At 39.0% G+C, this 23187-nt stretch overlaps 1 protein-coding gene across 1 annotated transcript; it reads left to right on the plus strand.

Moving 5' to 3' along the window:
- The first annotated feature begins 1048 nt into the window (after positions 1-1048).
- Positions 1049-18124, plus strand: LOC135476885 (visual pigment-like receptor peropsin). The gene is made up of 10 exons (XM_064757029.1): positions 1049-1110; positions 1341-1529; positions 2986-2993; positions 3414-3710; positions 11241-11402; positions 12748-12908; positions 14082-14211; positions 15056-15177; positions 16778-16978; positions 17771-18124. The coding sequence occupies exons 1-10, from the start codon at positions 1049-1051 to the stop codon at positions 18122-18124; spliced, it is 1686 nt and encodes a 561-aa protein (XP_064613099.1).
- The last annotated feature ends 5063 nt before the right edge of the window (positions 18125-23187 follow it).

Genomic DNA, 23187 nt, shown 5'->3' on the forward strand with positions numbered 1-23187 from the left:
TGGTCTCCGTAATAAAGTGAGCTCGGTATAGGGATTTATGCATCGTTGGTATTCAGTATGATATAAATATAATTAGGATCTTTGTTCGATGGATTAACACAGTATTTTCTCTGAGGAACATAAAGTACATTTCGCACGGTAAGACCCTTCAGACCTTGTTTGAATTTTGCTTGAGTACTAGTATATAGACATGGCCGATTGCATACGCAACATTCTTCATTACTAGCTCAAGCCAAGTGTCACGGGCTGAAGGTTCTACCGTCTTCCCTTTAAAACATTTTCTTGTCTTAAGGCTTAAAGTCTTAAAGCGCCTAAACACAATTTTCTTATTAGACCTTATATTTTATTGGCTCACTACACGTTGAACCAGCCAGTTTTCGAAGATCATCGTATTTTTAACATTATTTAGGTTCCCTTTTTATCTACTACAAGTGTATATAGACATCTCAGTATCGGTAGCTGATTTCGCGTAATAAAACATTTTGAAAGGGATTTGCTTTGTATATTGGTAGGATTTACACGGGGAATGTCGTATGTTCAAATAAGTCGGCACAGCGTTTGTATCGTTTAAAATTCGTGGCATGTCTAGTGAGTGAATATGCTTGTCAAAGTACTTATTTAAGAACAGCCTGTTTGTAGCTGATCTGACTGCTTGAAAGTCAAAAACAGGATATGTCTTGACATACGCAGATCACAAGGGGCTGTATACAAAAGGTGTATAAGTGAATGTGACGTCGTGTACTTTTACAACCCCTCGCCTTTGTAGATACGCAAACAGATGTCAGCAGAGAGCTGTTTACGTTACAAATCAAGAAGCAGTGAATGATTTTCGATGTTATAAAAATAGTCAAAATAAAACCAAATAGACAGAAATGTTTAAGACCAGTTAAATGCTGTCAAATAAATGGAATACAGAGTCGACTGTGTTAAACTTTTGCCCAAAATGAACACAGAGTGAACGAAAATACGTCTAATGTCGCATTGGTTTTCATATTCAACACTCGGGAGCAGTGCTTCCATCGAGATTATAATTGTGGGTTAAACGAGAATGAGCGATATCCGAATTATAGCCAATGACAAGGCGAATAGACTACAGCTTATTATGGGCCTGTAGGCCCCGTTCACCCGGTCAAATATTTAAGAATATCTGAAAAAGAGTCAATATACTAAATCTTCTCTTAAGACATAGATTTATTAAGGACAGCTTAGGCTTCCATGTCTACGGCTGTGTTTCCAATGATATCAATACGACTTGGTATCCAACAGAATATAATACATTTGCCTCTTTTAATTAGTTTTCTATGTAAGGATTTTTAAATTAATTTTCTGTATTGCCAAAGGCAGGAAAGCAAGTCACAACAAATCACCGCCTTTCGGGTACGTCCAGAAGAAACATATGATAAGACCTGGACAATAGCCGTGGCCTCGGCAGAGACTACTGAAGATGAGGCGGAGAGACGAAGAGAAGACACCTGCTGTTCTAGGACAGCCACAGACGCAACACTGCCCCCGTCCCGAGACCCATCAGTGTAAATGAATCTGGAGAAGTAACCTTAATTTCAGCAAAACTTTGCGGAATTCTAAGAGGATTTGTATCTGCTTTATGATGTTATGTTGACGTAGATCACATAGTAGTTAAAGGTGTGGAAGAAGCCAAGGAGGAGACCCCAAAAAAGACACAGGTTCAATCTCCTCTAACTTCATGTTAGCTTCCACAATATGACCCCATATACGAGGACCCAATCGAGGGATCTTGTTAATCTATATATGCGTCAAAACAGACATTCGTATACCAACCGTCAACCAATAAGGACGTCCTGGGCCTATAATCGCAAGGCCAATTCCCAAAACGACCCTTAACACAAACTACCAAAGAACTAAGAAAGTGTATAAAGTGCGAAAATAGGACGGAATCATATAAAGAGAAGTGATCAGCTGTTTTCAACTATGTAGGGAAGACGCAAGGTATGTTTTGGGCGACTGAGTGAAATCAGTATTCAAATCTGCTAAATTTATCTACGTGTAATGGTTTACAAACACAATCGTAGGCAGGGTTTGTTGCATGAGCTTTAAGCTTTTTGGCATATTTATTTATTTATTTGATTGGTGTTTTACGCCGTACTCAAGAATATTTCACTTATACGACGGCGACCGGCATTATGGTGGGTGGAAACCGGGAAGAGCCCTGAGAAACCCACGACCATTCCGCGGGTTATTGGCAGACCTTCCCACGTACGGCTGGAGGGGAAGCCAGCATGAGCTGGACTTGAACTCACAGCGACCGCATTGGTGAGAGACTTCTGGGAAGGTGGTCACTACCATAAAGATCACCGCCCACCTTACGGACGAAAAATCAGGGGAAAATGATGGATCGATGGTAGTGAGACTGACAGAAGAGTAAGTTCCATTACCTGGATGTAAATAGGTATAAGAACCATCACTGAAATAGCACAGTCCATGGAGAAGATAAACACTCTTCTAGGAGTTTGCCCTTATGTTTTATATTATTTCTGCCCTCCTATGGGGTTATAGGAATTAAAATCTCTCATTAGTATAAAAAGTTCAAGTAATTGCTCTTTAAATTATGTAACTGTGAAGCTGCCAAAGAAGAATGTAGGGGAATATAAATTGAACATAAAGGGATTGTTTCGGAGAACGAAACTCGAACGGAGACAGCCTGAAGTTCTGTTTTCAGAAGCAGAGAATTATGGATAATGTTTGTATGGATGAAGTTAGACGAGCCCCCACAAGCTCGATCTTCTCATTAGAGCAGATGCTGTAAAGTGGACAATTTTAAAAAGTTATTTTTAGATGTCTTCAGGTGAGTTTTCTGAAGACAAAGGGCAATAGGGGCGTTTTGATTTGGAAGTAAGTCTTTTGTCGTGAAAGGTAAAAACAGTCCTACTGTGCCATATGACTGGTGAAAATTGTTCGGCAACCTTTGCTGAAGTTGACTTACTGATGACCTCTCTCACCTTTTTCTAGAGACACAAGTAAACGCCCGTGTTACAATGAAGATGGGCAAAAATAGTAGCCTAACATTTTTGACAGGTTACATGATACAGTTGGACTTCTACCTTAAACGATAAAAAAGTTCGAACTCGAAACTCCCTTATTGGATTTAATAACTGGACGAGCTGAATTTTTAAATAAAATTTTCCTAAGACCTCGACAATTCCACTGTATAATTTTGTCAGATGTAAACATTATAGACTGACCCTTTGACTGACTGGCCGCAGTTTATATAAGCGTGCCAGTCAGGCTCTTTGGTTAGAATTTAAACCCACAAACATGCAGTTTAGCCTCAGACTGAATCCTCACTTCCCTGTCCAAGACTCAAGATTCTAGCCTGACTCACGATTTTGGTCTGACTCATGATTCTGGTCTGACTCATGATTCTGGTCTGACTCAAGATTTTTGTCTGACTCATGATTCTGGTCTGACTCATGATTCTGGTCTGACTCATGATTCTGGCCTGACTCACGATTCTGATCTGATTCATGATTCTGGTCTGACTCATGATTCTGCACTGACTCATGATTCTGGTCTGACTCATGATTCTGGCCTGACTCACGATTCTGGTCTGACTCATGATTCTGATCTGACTCATGATTCTGGTCTGACTCAAGATGCTTGTCCGAGTGAAGGATTTGGTCCTAAGCCAGACGAGAATCTTGAGTCAGATCAGAGTCTTGGGCAAAGTACTCAACGTAAGGATTCAATCTGATGCTATGTTGCATGTGTGGATTTAAATTCAACCAAAGAGTCTCAAAGGTAGGCTTATATAAACCGCAGCTCAAAGGGCTTGTCAGGTACGTGGCAAGCGTTGGTGCTTAACTCTGGGCAGGCAGTTTTCCCTCATCCTTAACATGGACAAACATCGTATAACAGTCCTGAGTACAGCATTCAACAACAAGGAAATAAAAAATTAAGGAGCATATTTGCATGTAAGTTTGCACGCTCTTTCATCTGATTTTGACATCATTTTAATGCTTTCTTCTCCTTTAACATCACTGCATTTTTACATGTAGTTCTGCTTAAGCCATTGTGTAAGAGAACGAATGAGTTGCTTTTTAAACATTTACAAGTCAAGCTCATGTTGGCTTCCTCCCCAGCCATACGTGAGAAGGCGGATGTCCTTTGGTTTCCCTCGGGTTCTGTCCGGTTTCCTCCCACCATAATGCTGGCCGTCGTTGTAAAAGTGAAATATTCTTGAATACTACGTGAAATATAAATCAGATAAATAAATAAATAAATAAATAAATAAATAATAAATAAATAAATAAATAAATAAACAAATAAATAAATAAATAAATAAATAAAAGCTGTTGACTTGTTGCTATAAAATCCTATAACGGTCAGATTACTTTCCCATCAGGTGTTCAGAGTACCAATTTCTAATATCTGCGACCGAAATATATTTCACTTTCCAACATGTTTTTTATCTTATCTAAGCAGTGTTTTTAAGGTTATCTTCTAGATGCTCAAGCAATTTTCTATACTGCTTGAAATATTTAACGCACTGTTACACTATAAGGGTAAAAACACTGATAGTGTCACTTATCATTGCGGCTGAATATCAAAAGTTCCAAATGAATACGAAACCCTTTGCCCTATGGAAATGAACGCGTAGCAGTAATTTATGAAGGACGCTCATAGCATATGTGTTAAACGGTGTAAAATTAACAGCTATTCTGTTAAACATTTCTACACGACAGCTTTTAACTTTAAAACACGTGCCTACTGGGCAATCATGAGGTAAACCTAACCAAATGCCTCGCGGAAACATAGGCATAGCAACCCAGACAATAAAAATGAACGTTTTATTTTTTTTACAGTAGTTATTTATTTATTTAATTATTGCATAACGAAATACTCAAGTAATTTTCATTTATATACGATGACGGTCAGTTCCATGATTGGTGGACACCGTATATATAAACCACTGACCTTTGGCACGTTAGTCACTTTCCCACATGCTACATACAGATATGCACAGCATATTGATGGAAGACAAGCGGTCTTCAACGAACGTTAGACAGCGCAAACAGTTATACGGTTTTTCTCTAATGGGCAAAATGTAATAAAATAATCTGTTCACCATAACCCGCGTAGACGCACAAGCTAGAAAGCCTCCGCTAAATCCACGAAATACAGCATTCGCCAACTGTCTACCTTTAAGATGAAGAGAAACAACTAAATCTGCTTTGGACTAGTTATCTCCCTCCTTGAAGATAGCTTCTTGTTCATTTGTAGGGGCTGGTACGGTAACTACTAAACAAATATTGTCTTTTGATCAACATTATCTTACACAATCTACACTAAAGCCTCTTTGGTCACGCATAAATCTTTGGCAAAATTTGACTATGACGTAAAGTTGCCTTTTTTGAGTTGAAAATCAATCCACTATCCTCGCTACCATGCAGCGCTATGGTGCCATGTTCTTTGTCACGTACACTAAATACCAAGAAAATAAATATAGAAGCAAGTCAAAACTGCTGATCTTCGGAAATTAGATTGTTTTCCCCCAATAAATATTGTAGCCAGCAAATTTAAAGTATCAATTTCTTCAGACCAAAATTCTGCACTCGGAAAATTCGGGCAGTGCACACCAGCGATTTATGATGCAGGACATCATCTTTCCTTACCTAGTTCTGCTTAATCCAGAGTGGTCGGGGACGTGCAGTTTGCTCAAGCATGTGCATAAACATATAGGTCTATAATTGATGGTTTGGAGTCGGATAATTAAGGATCTTGTAAAAAATGCTTTACCTTATAGCTACAGCTCTGCGTGCAATGTTTGAAGAAGTATAAGTAACGATTGATTCGGAAGCTTAGTTCTTTTCTTGCCGGTTAATGATCACCAGGCAGACATCAGATTTATTTTTTTAATCGGTGTTGCAACCATTAAGTTCATATTATCGATTTTGTAAGGGGTCCTCCGTGGCCGATTGGTTAGGATGCTAGCGCAGCACTGTATCTTAAGAACCTCATACCAGTGTTGTCGCTGTGAGCTTAGTCCAGGAGAGGTCTGGAGAGGTCTGCCAGAAACCCACGGATGAAGGTGGCTTTACTTCGGGCTGAGCCCAGTTTCCCATAATGCTGGCCGCAGTCGAATCAGGGAAAAATTCTTAAATGCGGGGCAAAACAGAAAATAAGTAAATGAACAGACTCCTGATAAGTTACTCTTTTAAATGTATCTTCAGAGCTTTATCTGATACGACTTTAATGTTTACGAACTTAATATGTTTTTCGCTGAAAATGCTATAATACTCTGTTAAGTTTTGTAAATCTTTTTCTGTAGTGCTTATTTCAACATTATCATTTGAGTTAAACTGCACAACTGGTTGGTAAATGAAGGATATACCCGAGTGTAAACGGACCATTTCCTTAGAACTATACAATGTTTAGCGAGATATTCGGATGTGCATTTGTACAGTTTATATCCATTGTCTTGTATTGTTTTGTCACGTCAACTATTTTATTTTGGACACTCCTTGCCATACTTTTCCTAAAATCAATGACCGGGAAACGTCGTTGGTTTAAAGCGGATTTGTGCAACAATTCATTATACATGTACAGAAGGGGCATACCGTGAAATTGTACTTTACGAATTGTAAGCTCATTCTTTGACGCCTTTCCATCATTATTGAAAACCGGTCCTACGTGGGAAGGTCTGCTAGCAACCCAACGTATATGGGAAATATTCTTGAGCATGGAATAAAATAACAGTCAGATAAATACAGGGAGTAAATCACGGTCCTTCGTCAAGTACTTTCCAGACATCAATCTCATCGATCAGGGTTCGAATCCAGCTCTCGCTGCTTCGACAGCACCTTTGTTTTATTAAGTTTTAAGAGCAATCCAAAGTCAAGTATATCATGCAGTGAAATGCTTAAAAAGTCCGGCGTTCAAACACCAATCCAATAAAAAAACACTGGGTGTGATAAACGTCCATTGTCACCAGCATGAATATTACTGATCACAGGTAAAACAAGCTACACGGATCTAAAATATGGACAGAAATGTGTTCAAACGTCAAAATTGCTCTAAAATAAAAAATATATAATTATATATATAGTTAAGCTTAAAAATGTTAAGCTTTGAATTTAATATAGAAGATTGTAACATGTAGAGTAACACCGCTGCAAAGACCACTGCGTTATATCTGACAAATGGTCACACGTAACCTATGAAACCTGGCCTTTTAAGGTTTTATTCCACACGTTTTACTTTAGATAGGAGCACAGTACCGAGCATTATGGCTATAGCGGAATTAAAATTTAAAAAAATGGGGTGAAATTAACATCTGCATATTAGACGGAATTGGCGTAGAATTAATGATAATGCTGTATTGTTATTTAATTATTTTATCTTCTTCATTTGCACGTATGGATACACAAATACACACATGCCCACACACTTTGTGTTTGAAGCTATGCGACAAGACCTGAATTCTACACCTGGGTTCAAACATTCTTGGTATCAGCTGTTTGGAGAGACAGACTTAGCCAGAGGGAGAGAGCGAGATTGGCCGATATGTCGGAGACTCCCCGACTTTTCCGTGACCGACGTTAGCACGTGGTGTCACCGCTCGAGTGAGTGACAGGTGAACTTTTCAGTACCTAATACGCGTGCGTTTTAGTCCACCGGTCTTGGGTTCTCCAGGAATCGATGGCAATCGTCGGCAGCTCACAGCAGAGGTTGTGGATTTACTGGAGACGTCGGGGAGCTTAGCTGACAACGATATGTTAGACTGGATGGTGTGTCGAATGTGACCAGGTACAAAAGTGACTGCTGTTCTTGGACAGCCCTCATATCTTACTGGCAAACACCGTAGGCTGGAGGCCTGGGATGGATGCCAGTTGTTTGTGTTACCGACCCCAGGCTACCTTACATTCACCATGATTGACACAGGTAAGCGTATTCTTCAATCTACCTGTGCTCCCCAGTCCTTACCATTTACAGGTGATGTCGACCAGGATTGCTATGAAGTGATTTCTGATTCGATTTCACTCACGAATATTTCCGTGCTTTATTTATTTAGATTTTTTTTTGTTTCACTTTGTCAGCGGCTAGGAGAAACGCGATTTTTCTAAAAACGAACTGTTTTGGAATGTAAAAAACATGTTAAGCTCAAAATTATATTTAAAATTCCGTTTACTGAATCGGCTCGATTGCTCCCAATATCGCTTTTTCAATAATTGGCATTGTTCATTTTCTTTATGTTTGGAAGTATAACTTCTCTATGTTAATTAACTGCCTAATTACCCGAGGTCTCAGCAATACGGTGAAATGCTATATACTATACCCCTAACGTAATTAAAAACCTTTGAACTAATTTAAATCAAATAGAACTCACGGGTTTGACATAATACACAGTTAGTTCCCAGTTATTTCCAGAGAACTTGAATCCATCATGGGTGATACCTGTGACCTTTAGTGTACCATGACCAACTATAGGTCTAGTCTGTGCCCTCTGTTATTGCTGCTCTGGTATATATGACGTTATTGCCCATTTGTTAGTGGCAAAACAAAAGCCGGTGTATAGGAGCATGCTGGAGTCTTAGGTTTTGGGGGAGTTACACTCTTGCTGTATGACGGTGTATTACTTTTTGGTGGTGGTAAATGAAAACCAAGAACTATTGAGTCACAATAAATCCTAATTATTGCGGAGTTATACTGCGGATATATGACGTATTTATATATTTATGCCATTTTTATTTTACGTACGACTCAAAGATATTTCATTTATACAACGGCGGCCAAAACAATGTTGGGAGGAAACCGAACTGAATTCGATTTATTTATGTATTTGGTGGGTGTTTTAAAAACTGTGCTAAAGAAAATTCAAACTGTGACGACCGTAGGGTAAAAAAAATATAAAAATCAACATGCTTTGGGATTGAGCCCTAGTGTGCCTGCAGCGACGCGGACCTCTCTGATCGCACTAAACGTCGCAGCGTGCTCCCGATTTCTGGAGTATTGCAAATGATGTCAGGCTTGTTACAAAGGGCAATGGCATAGCGTGGTTATGTAAATAGCTTTAGGGGTGACTTACAGTTCAGCACAGATTCTACCAGGTTTACTCTGCGTTAACCAATATTGTGGGCTCAGTAACATGGTGTTAGACAAGAGCTTTGTCTTTTTCATGTTTTTCCATACATCCACCTTTATCACCCCAGCTTTCGCGGTTGAGAATCCCAAGCGTTTTCCTTTGCTACAAGCTATAAGCCAGAACGGGTCCTGAATTATCTCCCATCTCCCTTAGCACCCAATCAATACCAATTTATTGTCATTTCATTAAACCATGTAATGACATCTTCACCGATGACGGAAGCTTCAGGGCGGAAGTCATTGCAACGATCAAAGTACATTAGCATAGCCCAGGGTCACTCCAGACCAACCCGTTTATATGGGAGAAGTAATACGTCGACAAGTAATACTAGGTCACAACACTGAAGACTGATTTATCTCTTTGCAAATCATGTTACCAGTTAAGCACATAGTGGATAAGCTAAAACCTTTCTAGCCCGTTGTCAACTAAGTGCGATAAATGTATGATGGATCAGTTAGCATCGACAATACTGGCGTAAGAATGAGTTTTACTCTTGTCTGGTGAGGAATTAATAGAATAAACCAGTCATTGTATACATGACTTGCATACTGATATATATTATTTATTTACTGTTTCATTTGTGTAATTTATTTGTTACTTTATTTAGATTTGTATTTCATTATTTTTATATTGCTTAAATTTGTTTTGTTTTGTTGCTTCCATTATTTATTTATTGCTCCAAGTTTTTATTTACCGCTTCATTTATTTATGGACAGCTTTCACAATATTTTACTCCTTCACTATTTTTATTGCCTCAATAATTTTTTCTTGCATCAATTCTGCTTATGCTTGACTGAGAAACCAAGGTCCCATGCAATGCAATCGCTTTACAATTCTCCCTATGCAAGATTTCACAGAACAAACAGTGTAAGTATCAGAACAAAGAGCAATGGATTACCCCATGAGGATATAGACGTACATCAGGTAGTCCAACAATATCCCGTCCTTTGTCGCGTCACTCTGCGTCCTTCGAGTAGTCTTGTAAGAGAGCAGTAAAAAAAAGTACCGCACAAAAAACAAAAACAATAAAAAATTGGTTTTAGTGCAATAATATGAGCGCGGGCGAATTCCCGTTCTCCAGCATGTACATATAAGTCTACATTTAACTGATGAAATAAGTTAACCAATTTCTAACTGACTAACGCAATTTTTTGGAAAAGTCGATTTTCATTGTTTTATCTGAAACCGAGTAATGCCTCTGCTGAGTACCAGGTCTCGTTGACAGACGAGGCTTTGTGGATTAACACTAAAATATCCTATTGAGCTCAGTTCATTAATTTAACATTATGAAGAGCCGTCATAATGCATGATGAATCTATTTTGTTCTTTTATTTTGCCATGCAGATAATATACTCACATAGCTAAATGCTTGTTACTATTTTTCTGCTTGAAACAGCAAACCTTGCTGCTATTGTGTCCGTTTGCAGGCAGATTACCTGCAGCTTGGTAGCTGTTTTGTCTACAGATAATAGAACTAAACGTTAGTCGTTATTGCGTCTGTTTACATATTAATAACTACACGCATAACTACACGTTTGTCATTATTGTGTCAGTTTGCAGATACTGGTGCATAGCTACACGTTTGTCATTATTGTGTCAGTTTGCAGATACTGGTGCATAGCTACACGTTTGTCATTATTGTGTCAGTTTGCAGATACTGGTGCATAGCTACACGTTTGTCATTATTGTGTCAGTTTGCAGATACTGATGCATAGCTACACGTTTGTCATTATTGTGTCAGTTTGCAGATACTGATGCATAGCTACACGTTTGTCATTATTGTGTCAGTTTGCAGACACTGGTGCATAGCTACACGTTTGTCATTATTGTGTCAGTTTGCAGATACTGGTGCATAGCTACACGTTTGTCATTATTGTGCCACTTTGTAGCGATTGATGCATAGCTACACGTTTCTCATTATTGTGTCACTTTGTAGCGATTGATGCATAGCTACGTGTTTTATTATTTGATTACTGGTTCATTTTATGAAGGGGGAGTACAGGGCTGCATATACAATAGCTATACGCTTGATTCTGCTATGTTTTATTGATGATATCATATCAACACGCTTGCTTTTACAAATTCATAGCTCATCGTTTGTTGTCATTTTATCTATTCGCAGATAGCATGGCTTTGTTGGAGTCCGAGATACTCATTATAGAGAACGATGGCAAAATAGCTGAAATAAACATAACTCTTCAGACTGAGGAGGAAGAAATCTTCGGGCACATTGTACTTCCGGAACATGTGTATGTGGGAATGGGCATCTACTTGTCCACCACAGGTTAGTAACTACGGCTATTCATTAGTTGTGTACTTTATATCCCACGGGTGGAAGAAATCGGTCAATACCCACTGGGACACCATATACATGAGGCCGTATTTCCCCGGGTACGTGTGACTATTTGCCGCATATTCTGTCGTCGCTGTTCTGGTTTTACTCTCTATGCTGTACGTCATGCTCTAATTACATTGTATTCCTGCATAAACCAGAACTCTACTCTTGGACTAAGCCCCCCGATGCCTGGTCCCTTTGCATTGCATTAATGTGATTGTATGTTACATGCAATGACAAAACAGCATTTTGAGTAATTCTAGACCAGTAACGTCTAATAAATTGCAATTGTCATCAGTGCATTTGTTTCACCTATTTCTGCTTAAGCCATTGTGCTGGGGGCGTGTAATTTGCTACTATTTAAGCATTTACATTAAGAGTTGGAATAAAACCCTAACTGAGGTATTTTGACAAGAGGCTGTATTTCACGACATCACACTGTCGTCGCTGCTCTGGTTTTTCTCTCTGTATATGCCGCACGTCTTTAAGTGTACTACCTAGCCTTATATCTCATCAGCGTCTGACAAACATTCGCCACATCTGCCAGGTTATAAGTCACTCCACATGATGTACGGATCGTACGCATGCACAGATGAGGTCTAACTTGGGACAAACACGTCCTATATACCTATATGCTACAAAATTGCAAACATTAGAGTCTGTTCGGTATTTGGTTCATTTCTATTTATCTTTATAGGTACTATTTATGCTCAAGCCATCGTGTCGCCTAGAATCAGAGTCATCAGTAAAATTGTTTCGGTAAAATTGTCCTATAGAATTATGCTGTGTACATTTTGATGAAAAGAATGCAGGTGTATCAGATGAACATCAGTCTTTTCTGTTTTCTGTTGTCACTTCTGGTCCCATCACCGTGATGGCGATGACCATCCACTGCACTACAGCGATAGTCCGTAACCGTAAAAATACACATCACTGTAAAAACACACCTCCCCGGGGATATGTCACGTCTTTTCAAGGGCAGTTGGACAGTTCGCCGATCGCACGTTTCCTACTGGGCCTTACAACATTTAACATTTGCACAGTCTAACGTGTCTTGTAGATCACTTTAAATCAATGCACCGATGGTTTTATGGTTTGCACACGCGATAATCTTTGTTTAAATGTTTGGTTTATATCCCAGAGTCCTCCACAGACTGCCATGTTATCAGTCAAATATTATCGAGCCTGACGCAACAGACAATAATATTTTTCGACATGATAATCTGTTTAGGCCTCAAATTAGTCTACTGAGATTTCATTAACCGTCATAAATTTGCCTTTGCCTTTGTTTCAGGATGTCTAGCATTGCTGGCTAATTTGCTGGTGGTTTTCATCTTCGTTCGAACTCGTCATCTCCGAGTGGCCACCAATCTCCAGTTGCTCAACCTTAGCCTAGCCGACATCGGGGTTGTGGTACTGGCCTATCCATTCGCCATCCGATCCAACTTTGCAGGGGTAAGCGATCAGGAAATTTACTTACTTAGCCATTTAAGCATGTATATTTGATATACAGCAATAATTGTCAACAAAGCCGCCGGTTGATTTATTTATTTATTTTATTGTTGTTTAACGCCATACTCAAGAATATTTCACTTATACCAGTGGTGGTCTTTTTCATCGACGGTCAATATTTGGCAATTTACTGGCGACAATGTTTGTGGAAGATAGCAATCTTCAACTCCCTTGACCGCCAATTGCTCTCAGTAAGGCCTCATGAGCAATGAGAACAGTAAAATACCCATTGGGATATTCCTCTATCTATTGCTCTTCCAATCTATTTTTCCGGAAGAAGACACGCCCTTTACCAATGGGGTTACGTGTTTTGTGTCCGGCTGCGGCCTGGTCTCAATTTGACCCTTGGTGCACCTGTTAAAGTGCGGAGGTTTCCTACATAGGTCCTCAAAACCGTCGTCTTTGCGAAATGTTGTTCAGGTTAACAACAAAGCAAAAATTAAAACACTTATACATGTAACCTAAAACCGAAATGTATACATTCTATTATTTATTTAATTTGATTGGGCCTTTGCGCTGTACTCAAGAAGTTATTCACTTGGGCGACGACGTCCAGCATTATGGTGTGAAGAAACCGGGAAAAGCCATAACCATCCGCAGGTTACCCCCATACCTTGCCACGTACACAAGCCAGTAGTATACATGCTGTTCCCAGGAGTCTCTCACCATTGCGGTCGCGGTGAGTTCAAGTCCAGCTCATGCTGGCTTTCTCTCCGGTCGTAAGTGGGAAGGTCTGTCATCAACCTGCGGATGGTCGTGGGTTTCCCCCGGGCTCTGCCCGGTTTCCACCCACGATAATGTTGTCCGCCGTCGTATAAGTGAAATTTTCTTGGGTTACGGCGTAAAACACCAATCAAATAAATAAATAAATAAATATACATGCTGTTACATTACACAAAAAGTTGTTTCAGTAACACTAGGGTTTCCTTTTGTTGTGTCCGAGCCACTTTTTATGTAAAATTACAGCTGTAAACGCATATCTACAGAACAAATCGAAGTTGCCTGAATCTGCAACACAATATAGATGTAAAAAAATACCCAATTGGCTAAAGTGTCATTTGTCATGGTTGGTATTATCACAAAGGCCACTGATTGGTGAATGTTGTCTTCCCACAGAAATGGCTGTACGGAGTGGCTGGGTGCCAATGGTACGGTTTCTCTGGCTTTTTCTTCGGCAATGTCAGCATGAGTACTTTGAGCCTTCTCAGTTTTGACCGGTACATCACCGTCTGTCGTCCCAACTCAGGTAACAACAATGAAATAAAGAATTAATTAATCAACTCACAAACCATTAATCTGACCTGCGAGCATCCCTTGCTACGATGGTTCAAGTGCTGGCTTATTGCCGTTGACCCACGAAATCACGTGTTCGATTCCAACTCTCACTGTTTTGGCAGCGGCTTGAAGTGGGGAAGTTGGTCAGGTACCTAGTGAAAGGTGATAGTTTGTTCCCGGCAGTGGGCAGTTACCGCAACCCCTAAACCTGAACGCTGTCATAAAGCCAATGAAATAAATAAATATTAGCCTCCTTGCTCACTCAGTTATTCGCATGCCCTCTCTGCATATTGGGAGCATTTTGGTCAATAAGAGCCACGTATTCAAACATGACCTGGTACGACTTTACGTCACGTGGTTTATGGCGAAGGGTGGTGGCACTCTCGAGGTTCCATTTGGATTCCTCCATTAAGAAACATGATCGTATAAGTGAAATACTCTTAATTATAAACAATAATAAATTTATATTTCATGTTTTTGACAGATTTAAACAAAAACCTATAACACAATCGCTTGTGAACTCAACTTGCTTTTGGTATATGACGCGACTCAGTGTCCTGAGGACTCCACTGTTTACAAGTCTTGGGGTCACAGCACTGCCGAATAGGAAACACGACCATCCGCAGGTTGCGTCAAGACGTCATATTTAAATGACTTTGTAATTTGATCTCATGTTCCTCTGTAGAAGATTTTATCTTACAGACCCAAGGAAACATTGTTGCTAGCCACGTGACAAGTACATAATGTAGCAAATGTGTAATTTTATTTCTGTACGTAATTTTAATGTAAATTATTTCTGAAAATATTTTATTCAGATTTTAAAATTCGGACGGTGAAGCAGGCAGTGACAGTGCTGTGTTTTATCTGGATAGAAGCCCTACTATTCGCCATTCTTCCTGTTCTGGGCTGGAGCAGATATCACCTGGAACCCTTCCAGGTAAACGTTCATTAATTAAGCAATTCATTAGATAATGAAGATTGTGCTTGATTTAATTATCACGTTGGATAGCGCGGAATAGCTTATACAGACATGAGTACCAATCACATATAACGTATGACAGCTTTTACCTAATTCTGCTGATCATCCGTGCTCTGTCACGCCTAAGACCTTTAAAAGAGGGAGTTGCAGCTTCCTTCATTGACTTTCAGGATTAAGGGGATAGTGCAACAACTGGTTGATCTGTGCCAATATAATGGTCGTCTCAGTGAAGCAGTACTAGATAAAAGAGCGGTGGAAATCCGTCCTGCAGCAAAGAGGCACATTACACGTACGTGCACTCCAAGGACTCCTTCGTCGTCATATGACTGAAAAATTGTTAATTACGACGTTAAAACCTAAGCACTGTCTCTTCCCACCATATTGCTGGCTGCCGGCGTATAAATCAAATATCACAAATCAAATAAATAAATAGATAAATAAACATGTGACCTTTTGTCAACTATCACACTGGTGTCTCTGCTCTGGTTTTACTTCATATGCTAAAATCAGCTATATGTATGCATAGAAAGTATATTATCACACAAACAGCTCTTTTTGATTGTACTACGTCTTTTCTTACACACAGGTGATTTCTCTTACCACATACAAAGCTAATGCTGATAATGGAATTTGTACCATCACATACATAGCAAATGCGTATAGTGCTATTTTCATCAACAAATACATTGCTGTCGTCATATACGTTACTTGGTATTGTTTACAATGAGGTTTATATCATTACATGCATTATTAATATTAAATATAATTAAGACGTACAGCATAGAGACTGTGATAGCTTGCAAATAGTGACACGTAACCGGTGAAATACTGTCTCTCGTCAATTTACCTCAGTCAGGGTTTTATTCTAAGTGTTCATATAAATGCATGAATAGTAGCAATTTACACGCCCCCTAGCGTAATCTAGGGGACATGTCTAGACTAAAATAGCCCAGTTTAGAGTCAAGTCAGAGCACGACACCATTGGAAGAATTGGCAATTTTTCTCAATTAGGATTTTACTCTAAATGTTTATGTAAATGGTCACAAAAGGAAACCTCGACTCTCCTTAGCAGAATTATTTAAAAATAAAAATACAGTGAATCATTTAAAAATAAAAATGCAGGGATGTCCGTTATAATATATTAGACGTTACTGGTCTACAATTACCAAAATGTTATTTATAGTCTTACATACATTGTTGATAATAGTCAATAGTGATATTTATATTGTCACTTACATTATAACAAAATACGGCACAGAGAGTACAACCAGAGCAGCAATGACAGTGTGATAGGTGGCAAATCGTCCCACGCTACCGATGTAAAAACATCTCTTGTCAATTTATCTCAGTTCGCACTTTATTTTGACTGTTCATGGAAATGCGTGCACGCCCATGACAGAATTGGCTAAACAACAAAAACAAAATGCAATGATGTTAATTGTAACATATTGGACGTCCTTGGTCGAGAATTAGTCAAACTGTAGTTTTGTCATCATACTGTTATTTGATGCTAATGACTTGTTGATGCTCATTCGACCTGATTTTTTCCTTATCACAGACCTCGTGCACGGTAGACTGGTACAATCACTCCCCAGAAGCTGTCTCCTTTGTCGGCTGCCTTACTTTGTACATCACTATCAACGTGACCATCATCATGGTGTGTTACGGGTGCATAGCGCATAAAGTCAGGGAGCATGGCAAGACCAATGTCTGTGCTAAAAGCAGGAAGAGCAAATCTGGAGATCAGAAAACAGCTATTGTAAGTAATGGACGGAATCCATATTTCGGAAGCCGTTAAACTGTCTATAAATGAAATTTCCACCTATCGCGCTGATGGCCACTGTTTCGATTTAAGATAGCGTGTGTCATCTTTTCGCACGTGCACTGACCATGTCTTTTTTACGGACTAGAAAAGATTAGACTAGAGATTCCACACTATTTTGATTTCTGATGTACTTTTAGGTGAAACTCTGAAATTTAGTACCATTTTTTGGTTTTGTAGAAGGATAATGTTTTCCTATTTCTGAGTGATTGAATCCTGTGTACAGTGTCCAACCTTGTTGTCATCTTTCCTTTGTTTGTGAAGCCTTTGGGATCTCAGACATAGTTCCTAATTGGTTCTCAGCCTTTGAAATCATTGGTTTGATAGAACCCGGCCATGGGATCACAAAGCAAGCTTAGACTTAACTCAAAATTTTAAATCACTTTAAAACTGTATTATCTTAAATTACAATGTCAAAATTTTGTTTGAAAACGTAAAATCCGGGTAAGTTAAGTACAACAAATTTCAGTTAAAATAACGGAAAGGAACATAAAAATTAAATGACTGAAGTCTTGACTTAAGTCTAGGATAGTTTCGTGATTGTATTTCTGATGTCAGTTTTCTGTTTTGGTGTCTCAACCCACGTTTTAATTTCGTCTGTTTGCTGTAAACAATAGGAACTCAGACCAAATTGTTTGTATGATCTTTTAAACTTTTGGACCACATTGTAATTCTCGTCTGTGTATGCCATAATCCTTGATCTCAGATCGTCTTATCTTTCTGTTGCAGCTGATAGCCCTTCAGGTATTTGGTTTCCTCGTCTGCTGGATGCCATATGCCGTGACCTCATTGTGGCTGTCGTATGGCAGCTCAACCAAGACTTCCCTCAACCTGACGGTACTTCCTGCAATGTTCGCCAAATTTGCGCCTCTCGTCAACCCGTTGATATACGTGGCCGTGAACTACAACTTCCGACGTGCCTTCGCGGACATAGCCTGTTGTAGAATCAATAGTAAAACTATGAAAAGCACGGAGAGTGGGAAGTGTGTACGAGTGTCTGAGATCCATACGAAAATGTGCTTGTCGTGTATACCTCTGAGCTGGCCATTCAATAGTAACTCTACGCCGGAGGAAAGTGTGTAGTGGCGAACTCATTCGGAAAGAATGTGTGAAAGTATGAACTCTCGAGGAAGCATAATGTGAATTTAAAAATCTTTCCGGAAGTTATTTGAGCATTTGGGAGGAAAGTGTGAAGTTATAAGTGCATTTAGAAGAAAAGTAGAAAGCTGTAAATTTTTCTGGCGACGCAGAGTGTAGGTAGCTAGTCATCCATATATTCTGCTCAGGAGACCCTTTGGGTGCTTACCCCGGTGTGCCTTTGATCTCTTTGGTTAATACACATACCACGATCTCTATTACATTTGTTGACCGGGGAAGGTGACAAAGTCAAGCACAAACGGTGAAATATGGAGACAAACTCTGAACACAAAAGAGACAATGCAAAACTAAGATTGACAATGTGGATCTTTGACGTGTATTGCATGTGACTGGCTGATATTCCTAACATTTACACCCCTCATCTTTCTGCTGAAAGACGTCTTTCAAGGCGTGGACTCATGCGATCTGCAAGTGAAAATTTCTACGATCATGGAGCTGTGCAAAGGTTTACACCAGAAGCTGTGTGAAACCAAGCTGTCCAGCCGACTTGTCATACTGTGATATGAAGCTTGTTTGCTTAGCTTGTACATCGACGATTAGAGCTGTGAAGGAGAGAAAGGGAGGCGGGGGGATTGAGAGGATAGGGTGAGGGGGCGGTAGAGCGAATAGCTGTTCAGATAATTTCCGAAACTCCATTTGGCTGAAAACCACTCTCCGTAAGTGTACAATATTTAACAGGTTTGACAACGCAGTGACGTCCCTTTGTATCATGACGTGACCATTTTAAGACACCTTAAAAGAAAATGTTACAACATAAATGTCGTAAGGTTGTTACTCCTTAGTACTCTAGACTTTTATACCAAGGAAGACATTTTTGAAGAATATGATGCCTTTTTACAATGAAACAGATCTCATATTCATATGTTTAAATGTTCTCACCCGGTTTTATATCATAAGGCTATCCTCAATCTGCATGATCTCAGAATATCGTGATGTTGTTGATCATTTTACTAATTTTACCAATACTGTATAATGCAGATTTGTATATATATATATATATATATATATATATATATATATATATATATATATATATATATATATATATATATATATATATTATATAAAAGACGATCTCCATTGAAACCTGTTCGGACAGAGAGTTTTTTATTTTTGAACTGTCTCGTGTTTCCTTTTGGAATCAGCCTTATTCCTTTTGTTTTGTGTATTTTGGACCGATTTTTCCAACATCAAGTGTTACCTGTGCAAAGACATGCTTTAAAGTAAGCGGCTATAAATGTTGAAGGATCAAAGAAAAGAATAAAATACCATCATGTTATTCTATGCTTGGCTAGAAAATTCTGGTGTCAACGTCCTAGCTCGTCTTATATCACAAACTGTCCAATTATTTAGAAACACAACCCCACCTGTCATATATCATAATTATATTACGCAATTTGTCACTAACATCACAATCCTAAATTGTGAAAAGAGATAATAATTTGTACCGTGCACCCACCATGAAAAGACACTTGTACGCTGGTTTTTTTTTCTTGTATGAGTGAAAGTTACAACGCAAACGTATTTCTAGGCTGTTGTGTTTCGCTTAATTTTATGTTGTTAGACATTAACAACTGTGAGGTATGAAATGCTTATTCACGACACATGTTTTCATATGCACCACGGCTGTGTCTAATTCTGCTTAACTGGCACAAGGGGCTGTATATTTATCGTGTTGAGTTAAATCGTCACGTTGGATATTTGAATGTCACACGTTTTGAATATTCACTTCATTTATTTCCCTAAAATATCCCTTACGTCTTTTCAGCAACATTGAAAACTGTTGACTGGTATCTTGCACTAAACGTACCTTTTCTGATCAAAGCACTCGATGACCTGAACCTTAGTACATCTGTTCTGATGCCAAGGCGCACTCATGATCGTGATATCCTTACGCATTCCTCGGATGAAAGGCACTATTTTCTCAAAGTTTTCACCGCCACACCGCAAGGTAGATGAACAAGATATGATGGCATAGCTTAAATTACTCGAGCAGACAGTGTTCGAAATTGTGTTTAGAAAACATCTTCCAGCCGAAAATGTTCGAAACAAGCAAACAAACAAATAAAACAAAGAACAACAAATGGTTACATGGACGAGTAGGTCGTCCTAAAGCACTACATTCTACAAAGCTGAGTACATACTTTTCCAGAAAATTTATTTGCTCATAAGTTTTATATATTTTATGGCATTGATTCCTAAATATAGCGTATGCAAGAGACGTTAATATATATGTCACAGACCAATGTAAATTATCACTTTGTTTCTGTTTCATTCCACATAATTGTTATCCTAAAAATTATATTTTTGTAATAAACTTGTTGCCTTGACATTCTGTATGAGATTTCTTTGTCTGTTATTTTCTTCTTCGCTTGATACTGGCCGAGATAGCACAGTTGGTATGGCGTCCGCTATGCAGTAGATCCAGGGTCAATCCTGGGTCAAGCCGCACCTAAGACTTTAAAAGAGGAAGTTGTAACAGTCTTGCTTGGCGTTCAGCTTGAAGGGTATAGTGCAACGACTGGTTGACCCCTATGAGTATAATGGATCGGGAGGAGCGGCTTACTTGCCTTCGGTAAGTCGTCTCTGTGAAGCAGCACTAGATAAAAGAGCGGTAAAAATCCGTCCTGCAAGTTTATTAAACGTGTGAAGACGTAAGTCATAAATTCAATCACATCTACAAACATTAAATTTAGGGAGTTTAAAATTTGTACATTGATTCTCTATTGCAGAACAATGTAACGACCAAAATTTAGTTCTTTCCCGTTCGGAATGTAACTTTTTAAGAACATGCAATTTTTGACTGAAGGCTTATGTTGCTTGATGATTACTAGACGTGCTAATGTCAGATGTAAAGAGTAATGTATAAACACCTTGTGGAGCGAGTGGTTAAGGTGCCCAGCTTGCCATTCCCTAGGTGTGCGTTCAAACCCAGAATTGGGAATTTTTATTTGTAGATTTCCCTGCTCTCTCTTGTAGCCTTGTTCACAAAAGCGATCGACGGCTCTTATTTGGACGTTTGCGTAGTCTAACGTCCATAATTTATCCCCGTTTCCTCTACAAATAAACCGCCATCGTACAAGTGAGTCATATAACATTAAATAACAAAGAAATAAAAAATGCACGTATTCACATTGCACCCAAACCATAAATTCTACATTAGTTCTGAACAGTTGGTCACTGATCAAAGCCTAATTTGAGCTTTTCTAATATGAATAGATATTAATATAAAAGCTTACCTATCGGTCGGCAGGCGACTGTTGCACTTCGTATACAAGAGACTGTTTCAATAACAAATATTGTTATTAAATATTATATTTACCTCTTATGTATTATTTTGTTTGAAGTAAGGTAAGATTTGATCACCGCACATCACTGCTTAATACGCAGAGCAAGATGCCGTCCTGATTTGTTGATCAAACCAGATTTACACCCAAGAATTAACTTCATACACAATAGCTAGTCCATTCAGCGTTCCATGGGTAATCACGGGGTATATCTCTTTGTCAGTTATTTGCTCAAACGTTACGAGTGCATTTTGTATACGATTTGCCACTGTGATACTATCTACGCTTGCGGCGTACCTAATGTCTGTTTCTCGAGTTGACAGTGCTTTATCCTGCAAGTGAAAAATCGATCCCATCTCAAAGCAAAATAACTTACAGGGTTACGTGAATCACTGTGCAATGCTGAATAACCTGTCATATTCGATTATAGCCTACGCTGTAGGTCAGTCCAACGTTCTCGAGGCTTCGGTGTTGAAGGGTTTAGTGTAACTGTACATTCGGAAATACGTATTGGTGTTGTAAACATGTTTACGATCAAACCATCCAGAATTTTCTTTTGCGGTAACATATAAATATGAGCGAGGGAGTAGTGAAGCTCGCAGTCATTCATTCAAGTCATCTGAGTGCAGTCATTCACTGTAAAGAATTTGATGGGTTTGGAGATGTCGGCTTTTACACCATTCAACATTCGTCATTTGTACTCCATTTTCTGTACAGAACACTTTGTGAGCTTGTGTTTTACCACTTGCTATTTTTTGGAGACGTTATTTTGGAGCTTGTATCGCTCATTGTCTCTTTGTGTCATTTGGTATATTTCATCCGACCTTTCGTATATTTCCGAGGAAGAATACATCGACAGCTCTTCATCACGAACGCTACTGAAGTTAGCATCACGGACGCTTCTGAAGAAGTTACACATTCACATCCAGTTGGAGAATAAAGCACTTATCGGTATCGGACTGTCATTCGTAGATTGAGGAACTCACTTTAAGATACTATATAACGTATTCGTGTTTGTTTATTTGATCTTGTGTAAGGCCCATCGCCTCACATAGCCTCACATCGCCTCACATCGAGTTAAACAAGCCAGTTGTTTCTCATCTTTACTCACCGATAGTGGTACCCTTTCAAACAGGACGCGTAGTTTGCTGTTATTTAAGAATTTATATGAGCTGTTAGAATGAAACCCTAACTGATGTACAAGAGGTATTATCTCGTCGTCTTGGGAATTGGCCGTGCAATTATTCAACCGAAACGTCCATCTTGACTGACGGCTGGTATACGAACGTCTGTTTTGACTCAGAGTATATTGTTGATCAAATCAAGTTATATAATTGGCATGGAACCCAGATGTCTGTGGTATATTAGGTGATGATGCATCCATACTGATGCGATGAAACCAGAGCAACAAGATAAACCAATTGAGTCACGTTATTCATCGGCTCTGAAGTCGAGCATAGCCAGCTGTAAAGAGTTCGAAGTTAGTCGAACATTAAAGCATTTCTTCAAAACTTCAAACCATACGGAAAAAGCCTCAACATATAAGTACTTTTTGTACTGAGCTTCCAGTTGAGTAAAACGATCCGTCTGTCCTCCATTTCAAAGAAGGTTCACATCCCCAAGAAACTTTATATGTGTCTGTATTATATTAGGCGCTCCCTGTAGCTTCACGTAATAAGTCATGATGGGATGAAATAAGAG

Source organism: Liolophura sinensis, chromosome 10, assembly GCF_032854445.1.
Source record: "Liolophura sinensis isolate JHLJ2023 chromosome 10, CUHK_Ljap_v2, whole genome shotgun sequence".
NCBI classification, from domain to species: domain Eukaryota; kingdom Metazoa; phylum Mollusca; class Polyplacophora; order Chitonida; family Chitonidae; genus Liolophura; species Liolophura sinensis.